Source organism: Miscanthus floridulus, chromosome 8 (genome assembly GCF_019320115.1).
Source record: "Miscanthus floridulus cultivar M001 chromosome 8, ASM1932011v1, whole genome shotgun sequence".
In the NCBI taxonomy this organism is placed as follows: domain Eukaryota; kingdom Viridiplantae; phylum Streptophyta; class Magnoliopsida; order Poales; family Poaceae; genus Miscanthus; species Miscanthus floridulus.
Genome location: NC_089587.1, coordinates 109818014 through 109828190, shown reverse-complemented (window position 1 = coordinate 109828190; position 10177 = coordinate 109818014). Strand labels below are relative to the sequence as shown.

The 10177-nt window shown below is 50.4% G+C and overlaps 1 protein-coding gene, 1 non-coding gene and 1 pseudogene across 2 annotated transcripts; 1 reads left to right on the top strand and 2 right to left on the bottom strand.

Annotated features, from left to right (window-relative positions):
• Positions 1-428: 428 nt before the first annotated feature.
• On the bottom strand, positions 429-568 carry LOC136478858 (small nucleolar RNA Z247). The gene has a single exon (XR_010764528.1). It is a non-coding gene; the product is annotated as a small nucleolar RNA Z247 (small nucleolar RNA).
• A 1089-nt stretch (positions 569-1657) lies between these two features.
• LOC136477147 (cyclase-associated protein 1-like) lies at positions 1658-5499 on the top strand. The gene is made up of 10 exons (XM_066475203.1): positions 1658-2558; positions 2712-2880; positions 3017-3081; positions 3527-3800; positions 3916-4063; positions 4149-4258; positions 4353-4408; positions 4486-4542; positions 4660-4803; positions 5186-5499. Exons 1-10 carry the CDS (start codon positions 2292-2294, stop codon positions 5270-5272), a joined length of 1377 nt encoding a protein of 458 aa, XP_066331300.1. The 5' UTR covers positions 1658-2291; the 3' UTR covers positions 5273-5499.
• An 85-nt stretch (positions 5500-5584) lies between these two features.
• LOC136477146 (4-coumarate--CoA ligase 5-like) lies at positions 5585-7901 on the bottom strand (annotated as a pseudogene).
• Positions 7902-10177: the final 2276 nt, after the last annotated feature.

The window sequence follows — 10177 nt, the reverse complement described above, 5'->3', positions numbered from 1 at the left end:
CATTTGCCGCATGCACTTGCTCATTGCCGGAGTACTTGTCACGAATGGTTAGCTTCTCGAGCTCCCCTATGATGTGATCAGTGGCACGGTATCCATATACCAGTTGGTGTCCACGCCAGTAGTTGGAGGTCGCTGAAGCCGCTGTCTTCTGCTGGGGGCCGGTGTAGGAGCTGTCAAACCTCTTGAAACAGCGCACCACCTGTGTGCCCCTCCTTGCCACACAACTGGCAAAATACGCCAGATTGGAAGCCACCGCGACCACCTCCGGTGCCGCCACGGCCTCCCTTGTGGCCACGACCGAAACCGCCTCGGCCGCCTCCACCACGGCCATTGCGAGGGCTGTTGTTGGCGTTGCCGCCCCCGCGACCGTTCTTCATCACCATATTGGCCGAGGATGGAAGCTCCCCCGCCTTGCATCTCCACGCGCTGCTCGAAGCTGACGAGCTGTGCGTAGAGCTCCGATACGCTGATCGGCTCGACTCTTGCCGTGACCGCCGAGACGACGGAGTTGAAGTCGCTGTCGAGTCCAGGTGAGGATGTAGGAGACGAGCTCCTCGTCCTCCAGCTTGCGTCCCGCCTGATGCCATCTCGTCGGCGAGACCCTTCATCTTCGTGAAGTACTCCGCCACGGTTGACGCTCCTTTAGATGCCGTGGCGAGCGCCATGCGCGTGGCGATCACACGAGCTCGGGACTGCGAGGCATGCAGTGCCTAGATCGCTAGCCTAGAGCTCCAGCAGCGGTAGATGCAGATGACACCTGGGAAAAGATTTCCTTGGACAGAGACTGAAAACAAGTAGCTAAGCACCTGACTGTCCTTGGCTACCCACTTCTCGTACTCTGGATTGGGCAGCGGGTCGACCTAGCTTGTCGTCCGCCGTGTCGTCGTTCTTGCCGGCGGTGTCCAGGAACTCCGGCGGCGGTTTCGCGGTGGGCTTGATGAACCCGGCGAGTTGGGCCCCTTTGAGAGCCGACGACACCTGAGCATGCCACATGCCGTAGTTGCCTCTGGTGAGCTTCTCCGTCACCATGGGAAGGAGACCGAAGGAGAGAGCGGCGGTGGCTGGTGTTTGCGCCATGGTTCCCTAGATTAGATGGCTCTGGTACCATGTAAAAATGGAGGAACAAGATGCCCTTCCTGGGACTCTTGGTTACGTGTTATATAGACAGGAAAAAGGCCCCTGCGTGGCCTTGTACATCAGATAGAATTACAACAACCTTACACGGAGATTTCTATCTATGCATGCTCACATGCACAACTAACCGGCGCCCTCAACAACCTGAGGATCTCACCATGTTACAATGAACCTAGACACATGTATTTTAACAATGACTATTTATCTCTTTCCAGATATTACATGCCATGACTGTCCACATATTTATTCCTATGTTGTTGGAGGCTCTGGTTCTATTCCTATGTTGCTGGAGGCTCTAGTTCACCACCGAGGCCGACCACTAGCCCTCCAAATGTTGAACATCGTATTGAGGAGCTCGGATACATACAATCACCGATCCAATTCTTGAGGGGTGCCAAACCACTAGAGGCATAGATGAAGCGTTGTCTTCGGTTGTTGATCACAAAGCACACATATTGGGTTGCAGGTCCAATGGTGAGCTTGTAGCTTACCAGCAGTGAGGATCTTTGACGAGTAATCAGATAAAGAACTCCTGCTTTTCTTCGGCATGCGCTCTCCAAATGGACTTTGCCTTGAAGTACCAGAAGGAACCCATGCACTGTGCAGATTGGTCGATTTGAAGGTATAAACACCATCAGTTGTCCACTTGTACTCGATTGTTCTGACAGCTGAACGTCTTGTAAGAAATCCCATGGTTTCACAAATTTAGCCATTTTGTGTGATGTTCTAAATCCTCCATAACGCCCTTGTCCAATTCATGTTTGTTGAGGTCGTCTTTAACCAATCGATTCTCCCTCCATGCCAAAGGGTAGAGGTTCGGTTCCATGTCAACCGGTGCTTTACCATTGATCCAACTAGAATGCAAGAACTTTGCTTGATCCTCTCTTCTTACCTATGTTAGGACTGTCTCCCTTCTCCACTGCGTCCGTGGGGCTCGCATAGGTACAGATGTCTAGCAGCACGTCTCTCTCGGTTCAGATCAGCTCCATTCCGCCATTCCCTCCCTCCCTCCCCCTCCAAAGGGCTACCGTGGCGACGTTGGCCTCCCGCTGCTCCTCCATTCTCTCTCTCAAGTCTCTTCTCGTTCCTATCTGCATTGCCCATCCCCGCACTCCTCTCCTCCTAGCGATCCTATCACCGGCCCACGCGCGAACGCCATGGGAGAAGCCCTGATAGGCAGGTTGGAGGCGGCGGTATCCCGGCTGGAGGCACTCAGCGGTGGGGCGCGCGGCGGCCTGCCCGACACTACTGCATCAGCGCAGGACCCGGCGATTGTGGCCTTCGACGATCTTGTCGCCAGCGCGCTCGGCAGGGTGTCCGCGGCTGCCGGCAAGATCGGGGCGGATGTCGCCGAGGTGACGGGATTGGTGGAGAAGGCGTTCTTGGTTGGGAAGAACCTTCTTGTCAGGACCAACCAGACACAGGTGCGCCTCTTGTTCGTCTCAGCTTTCATTCCTATCTCTCTGCAAATGACAGTGAAGTCTGAAATCTTAACATGGGAAATAAAGTATTTGCGCATTTGGTACATTTGTGGTTGATGATCAATTGTTAAATGCTTATGATTTGGTACTTGGTAGAAACCAACAATGGAGTCAGTGACGACGTTTATGGGGCCGCTGAATGAAACGATCTTGGAGGCCAACGCATTGGCGGAGGGGACGAGATCGATCTATGCCAACCATCTAAAAGCAGCAGCCGGTAGCCTGGCCGCTCTGGCATGGATTGGTTACACTGGCAAAGGTTGCGGTAAGTATCAACTATCACGTTCTAACCTTTTGGTAAATTTATGTGATGGGGGGCTGAAACAACATGCCAATACATGTTCTACTGCTGCTCGTGTATGTAAAGTGGGAGATTAACTGGATTGTGTATATCTCTTCAGGTATGCCTCTTCCGATTGCTCATGTAGAAGAGAGCTGGCAAATGGCAGAGTTCTACAGCAATAAGGTATATATTACTCACAGTTGACGACCTTTCTAATATGATACTAGGGTACCTCTGTTCCAAAAAAGAATGTCATTCTGGAAATGCACCTAGACAATATGTGAAGGGGTTAGAGATTGAAGGAGGAAATGATCAAATGAATCCTTATCAGGTACCAAGTTCTAGGGCAAAATGTGTAAACAATACAGTAAACTCAAGGCTCCCAAGAAAATGGAAATGTGAAACTCAAAGACCCGTGTCCATACTCAAAATTTATATTCAAGAAAAATACACGTTTTATAAAACAAAAACAAATTCAGAGCTAACTAACAGTTGAAAAGGACCACCAACTGCTTACTTAGCATAACACCATGTCTAACTAAGCTTATTCAAAGATTAACTGTAGTAGAGTTGATTTCTTAAGCACATATAGGTTCACTCATACTAGTGTTGGATAATGATATCATAGGTGCTTGTGGAATACAAAAATAAGGACCCTGATCATGTGGATTGGGCTAAAGCCCTGAAAGAGCTTTATGTGCCCAATTTGCGTGATTATGTGAAGAGGTACTACCCATTGGGTCCTGTATGGCAACCGCCAGGAAGTGCAATCAACAAGGCACCTTCAGTCCCGTCCGCTCCTTCTACATCCCTTTCCATCTCTTCGGCCTCATCATCCCAACCAAAATCTGGAATGTCAGCAGTATTTGCTGAAATCAGCTCTGGGAGACCAGTGACACAAGGTCAGCTCAGTATAAGTTTTCATTTGATTTTCGGTTGAACAACTCGTACACCTGCCCAATTCATGCACTAAAATTATGTTATGGTTACTGCTTCACCTTCTTGTTATATATACAGGCCTCAGGAAGGTAACTGATGACATGAAGAGCAAAAATAGAACAGACAAAACAGGTGTTGTAGCTGCTGAAGGAAAAGAAACTCGCAATGCACATTCCTTTAGCTCAACTAAAGGACCTGCTAAATTGGAGCTCCAGATGGGTCGCAAGTAATTGTTATGTTCCTTCCTATCCAGAAATGCGAATAAACCATCAATGAAACAAGCTCACTCGATTAATGTCATTCTCTATCAGATGGGTGGTTGAGCATCATGTTGGGAACAAGAGCTTAATTATTGAAGATTGTGATACCAAACAGTCGGTGTATGTATATGGATGCAAGGATTGTGTGCTGCAAGTCAAAGGTACTTTCCCACCAACGTGCTACGAATAAATCTTCATTCTTTTTTAAGAGAAAACAATAACTGTCCAAGCGTATATGTGGACATTGTTGTGCAGGGAAAGTGAACAACATAACAATTGATAAGTGCACCAAAGTAGGAGTCTTATTCAAGGTACATCTGTTGACAAATCAACAAATACTTCCAGGGAATTCTTGTTGCTTCATTAACTTGTCATGTATTGTTCTCAGGGGGTTGTAGCGGCTTGTGAAATTGTGAATTGTAACAGTGCAGAGGTCCAATGTGAGGTAGATTTTCTTCCAAACATATGTATAGAAGCGCTCCCATGCTCTGTGATTAAGATATCATATTTACTTGCATCAGTTGATGCAAATATCTTCTTATGCTTTCTAATGATACTACAGGGCTCGGTTCCGACTATATCAATAGACAACACATCTGGCTGCCAACTTTACTTAAGCAAGGAATCTTTAGAGACATCTATAACAACCGCTAAATCAAGTGAAATCAATGTTCTTGTTCCAGATGCAAACACTGACGGTGATTGGGTGAGTACTCTACTAACTTCTTTGATTTAACTATTGAGGCTCTCCTATTTTACTTTCAAAGTTACAAATGAATTACAATGGATGGAACAGAAGTTGATTTTAATTCTGTTTTTGCTCTTTTCTATCGTCTAATAAAACCGTGGCAAAGTTCTTGCCGCCCTTTCTAAAAAAATTAACTAAACTGACACTTTGGTTTCAGTTTTCTGTTTTTCAAGGCCCTCAATATTTTGTAGCTTCATATTTCACCACCCAGAATTTACACAACCATTCTGGGAGAATATGGAGAAGTTGGATTGAAAGAAGACCATAGTTGCTTTTTATATAAAATATATATGCTGGTCTTGACTCTTGAGTACTCTCTCATTTTGCTAAACTGTTGCAGGCCGAGCATTCCTTGCCCCAGCAGTATATTCACGCATTCAAAGACGGACAATTTACGACATCACCAGTGTCTCATTCTGGCGCTTGATTGTCTGCACGGTTGCCATTTGTTATTTTCGTTTGTTTACATCAGCTAGCTTACCTGCCGTCTGGACTTGTATTTTGTAGTTAGCAAGGTAATTAGATATTAGAACGGGTCAATTTTGATCGTTTGACTCACTTGTGCTGTTTCTTCTTCCTCTCCTCATTATTAACTAAATCCAAGATGTCCGGATCTTTCAAAACAAAAGTATCCTTTTGCTGTCCTAACTTGTGACAATGTCATTCAGACATTAATCACGATAATACATAATTTTTTGCAGCTCAGTTAATTGTCTGTTACTTTCAAAGCAATAAATGCTTAATAGCAAATACTCAATCTTGAACTTTCATTTATCTAGATAACATGTCTTGTACATGGTTGACTGCTTCTCGTTTACACCGTTTTCTGTATATCTTTTTTTAGCTTGTTCAGCATAAAAAACAACTAAAACTGGGGTCGTTTTAGTATAGAAAGAACTCAGGCCCTCAGGGGCATCAACACGATGATCCGTTGGAAAATTCAGACGCCAGCTTTGCTCTCAGATCCTTCCTCAAAATCTTGCCAGATGGTGCCTTGGGGATAGCCTCCACGAGGAAGATCTTGTGCAGCCTCTTGTAGAACACCACCTAAATAACATTTACAGAAATTTAAATTTCAGGACTGGTGCTCTCCTCGATGATGAGGTTTTGAGAATATCTTTTTTGCAATTGCAAGGATCGGTAACTTATTAGTAAATCTCACCTGTTTCGCCACGTACTGTTTGATCTCGTCCTCGGTGATCTCGGAGCCGCCGGACGTCACGACGAACCCCACCGGGATCTCGCCGCAGGAGTCATCCTTCATTCTGCATCAGACCAAGTATCAAGCGAACGTTGTTCAGAACCTGTGCAACTCGACCGAGAAAGCGTGGGAAGGCCGGTAGCTACTTACGGGACGACGGCGGCGTCGGCGATGCTAGGGGTGGGCGATGAGCATGGCCTCGAGCTCCGCCGGAGCGACTTGGAACCCCTTGTACTTGATGAGCTCCTTGAGCCGGTCGACGATGAAGATTTCGTCGTCGTCGTCAACGTACCCGATGTCTCCGGTGTGCAGCCACCCCTCCGAGTCGATGGTCTTCGCCGTGGCCTCCGGGTTGTTGAGGTACCCTGCGCGTACCAGACCGGGCAGCCAATGTGTCACCTTCAAGCCCTTGTCTGGACTAGTTAGACAGAACTGTTTGTTTGTAAATTTGTGTAAGAAAAAAATCGGGTACCTTTCATCAACTGGTTGCCCCTGATGCAGATCTCCCCGGGCTGGTTGCGGGGGAGGGATAGCCAGGTCTCCGGGTCGATGATCTTGAGCTCGGCGTTCCTCACCACCGTGCCGCAGGCGCCGGACTTCACCGGCAACGGCTCCTTGGCAAACGCCATGCACATTGAGAGCACCGGGCCTGCCTCCGTCATCCCATACCCCTGTCCGAGCACGGCGTGAGGGAGCTTGGCGCGCAGCATATCCTGCAGCTCCTTGCCCATGGGCGCGGCCCCCGAGATGACCATGCGCACCGAGGAGAGGTCGTGGCTGTCGATGGCGTCGCTCTTGGCCATCTCCACGGCGATGGGCAGCACGAGCGGGACGATGGTGATGCGGTGCCGCTTCACCAGCTCAAACATGCGGAGGGTGTCGAAGCGCTTCATGATCACGAGCGCCGCGCCGGCGCGCATCCCGCACAGCAGGATGGAGTGCAGCGAGTACACGTGGAACATGGGCAGCACGCAGAGCACGACGTCGTCCTCCCGGAAGTGGAGGTTCGGGTTGTCGCCGTCCACGAGCTGCGCCACGCTGGTCACCAGCCCGCGGTGCGACAGCATCACCCCCTTGGGCAGCCCCGTCGTGCCGGACGAGTACGGCAGCGCGACCACGTCGTTCGCCACGTCGATGGCCGCCGCCGAGTCGTCGTTGGCGGAGGAAGCGAGGAGGTCGGAGAACGAGACGCAGCCTTCGGCGCCGTCGCCCGTGGCGACGATGGCGACGCCGGCGAGCCCCCTCACCTTGCCGACGAACGCCGGCTCGGTGATGACGACGGTGGCGCCGGAGGCCGCCGCCTGCTTGGCGATCTCGGGCGGGGTGTGGAGCGGGTTGGCCGTGGTGGCGGCGGCGCCGAGGCGGGAGCACGCGAGGAACGCGAGCGCGAACTCCACGGAGTTTGGGAGCAGTAGCATCACCGTGCCCCCGCTGCGGACGCCGAGGGCGGCGCGCATCCCAGCCGCGACGCGGCGCGACAGCCGGTCCACGTCGCCGAACGTGAGCGTCTCGCCCGTCGCGCCGTCGATGAGGCACGCGCGGTCGCGGCGCTCCGCCAGGCGCTCCAGGACGTAGTCGTGGAGCGGGAGGTGGTCCGGGATGGCGATGTCGGGAAGCGTCGAGCGGAACACCGTCGTCGTCTCGGCCTGCGGCTCCGTCGGCGACACCATCTTCTCCCGATCCGGCGGAGGTGGAGGTGTGGCGCTGCAGGCTGGAGCCAGGGAAGCTACGTGCAAGAGCCAAGAGGCTTGCTGCTGCTTCCGGGTTGGTGGCGCTGGATCGGAGTCGGAGCTATGTGCAAGGATGGATGTATGGCTGGTTTCCAGCTCCTGGGGAGTGGTGGATGCTCCAGACTCCAGAGCTGACCTGATATAGGCGCGCGCTTGGTGTTTGGTGGGGATCTGGAACTGGTGGCGTTTCATTATAGGATGACTGGACCTGGTCTAGCTAGAAACCACATCCTTGCTGAGAACTAGAGAAGTAGTCCACAGGCCCGACAGCGTGAACAATAATTTGACGCTACGTAACAGTAATTCTGTCTGAGCAAACACGGCCTGGAAATAATTGAATCAACTTAGGGGGTGTCCTGCTATTAGATGTCCTAATAAGACTTTGTTGACGAAATATGGTCGGCAGTCTACTAAGGGGTATGCCCAAGATAGTAGATTGTCGGCAGACAGATGCGCAAGCCACAAACAAGATGGTGACGCAAGACAGACACGAGGTTTTATCCAGGTTCGGCCGCCAAGAAGGCGTAATACCTACGTCCTGCGTCTGATTGTATTGTTGTATGTCAATGAAATATGTTTTTTAGAGGGGTCCCCTGCCCGCCTTATATAGTCCGGGGGGCAGGGTTACAGATATGGAAACTAATCCTAGTTAGTTACAATTGTCATAGGTGTCCGGATGAGGATTTCTATTCTAACCGACCAAGATCTTGCTTGATCGCAAAATCTGTCTTGACTCCTTGCGCGGGACTCCGAATAGGTTGGCCGAGCCGTGCGTCATCTTTTGGTGGACCAGACCCACTGATCCGGGCCGGCCCAATCTTAGCCGTAAGGGTATAGGGGTTAATACCCCCACAGCTAGTCCCCGAGCACCATATATTATGTTGCGACACGCCATTTTAACCTTCTCCGAATAGTAAGGCTTGAGTCCTTGACATTTCTAACCACCGTTGTCGCCGGAGAAGTAGGTTGTCCGAAGAATGTATGGTGCTCTTAAGAAAAAAGAAAAAGATTTCCATCCTGTGAAGTGTGCCCACTTGTATTTCTGAAAAGAAATGTAAGTGAATCTTAAAGCGTAGCATCCTTGATCATCAGAGGCGTAGAGGTCGGAAAACAAACATATTCACCGCAAGGTGAAGTGTGCCCACTTAGTCCCCGAGCCTAGTAGTAGGTGACGTAGGCACGTGGTGCCAGGGTCAAAAAAGAATTCCCACTGGAGTTAAGAATCCAATCGTCGTACAAGCGATACGAGATGCACCGGCAGATGCATCGTACCGATGTAGTCCCCGAGTTTGCTGGAAGGCGAAGTATGAGCCTTGTAGCAAGGTCTAAATAAAAGTCTCTCAACTGTATGTGAGTACAAATCACATGTAGCCGAGGAGAGCGGTCTCCGAGCAGTGGTCGGGACAGTCCCCGAGCACATTAGTGGTCGGAGCAGTCCCCAAGCACGGTAGTGGTCGTAGCAGTCCCCGAGCACGACAGTGGTCTAGGCAGTCCCCGAGCACGGCAGTGGTCTGGGCAGTCTCCGAGCACGGCAGTGGTCTGGGCAGTCCTCGAGCACGGCAGTGGTCTGGGCAGTCCCCGAGCACGGTAGTGGTCTGGACCATCCTTGAGCATAAGACATGCAGCGAAAAAACGAACGCCGCTTGTACTATTATTTGGTGTATTTATTTATCTTCTTATTCTGTCAAGTCAAATCGTACACGTCTGGTCAAAAAAGTAGACAAGTATAGCACGTCATACTGTCTTCTTGCCCTTTCTAGCAAACAATCGCTTGGCACCTGTAAAGAGGTGTGTCAGTGTGGGCCCTCTCACACTAGCAACGAAGAGGCGCATACACTGGTAACGAAGGGGCGCGTTTATTGGCATAGATCTCAAGGTTGTGAAAACAATCGTCTGCGGCGCGTGCGCACGTCTCCCAAGAATCTCGGGCGGACGAAACGACGGAACTCTTGGTTATTTATAATATAGAATTGGTAAGTTACTTTTTACCGATCCCCATTATCATTCACCGCCGCAGCCTTCTTCTTCCTTTTGCCAAACCCTATACCTCCAAAATCATCACCAATCACCCCTCCACCGTATCCACCCCTTTAGCAAGGACAGATTAATGGCGAAGAGAGACGCCTAGAAGAAAACCGGAGTCATGGCGAAGGAGTGGTGGAAGTCACGGAGCAATGAGCAGACCATCGAAGACCTCGTCACTATGGGAGTGCTCCACAACAAGGCACTCGCGGGATGGCACACGCCGGAAGGAGAAAGCTACCCCGATCCACAACTAGGTGAGATTGTGGTTTTTGAGGATTTCTTCAAGCAGTGTTTTGGGGGTTCCAGTGCACCCTTTCCTTCAGGGGCTCTATTTGTATTACGAGATTGGGATTTGTAATCTGTATCCCAACTCGAT

Excerpts from the sequence above, each read along its gene's own strand:
- LOC136477147 (XM_066475203.1), top strand. The coding sequence starts at position 2,292 with ATGGGAGAAGCCCTGATAGGCAGGTTGGAGGCGGCGGTATCCCGGCTG. Across the intron at positions 2,559-2,711 it reads TCAGGACCAACCAGACACAG|AAACCAACAATGGAGTCAGT; the intron begins GTGCGCCTCTTG and ends GGTACTTGGTAG. Across the intron at positions 4,543-4,659 it reads GTGCAGAGGTCCAATGTGAG|GGCTCGGTTCCGACTATATC; the intron begins GTAGATTTTCTT and ends ATGATACTACAG.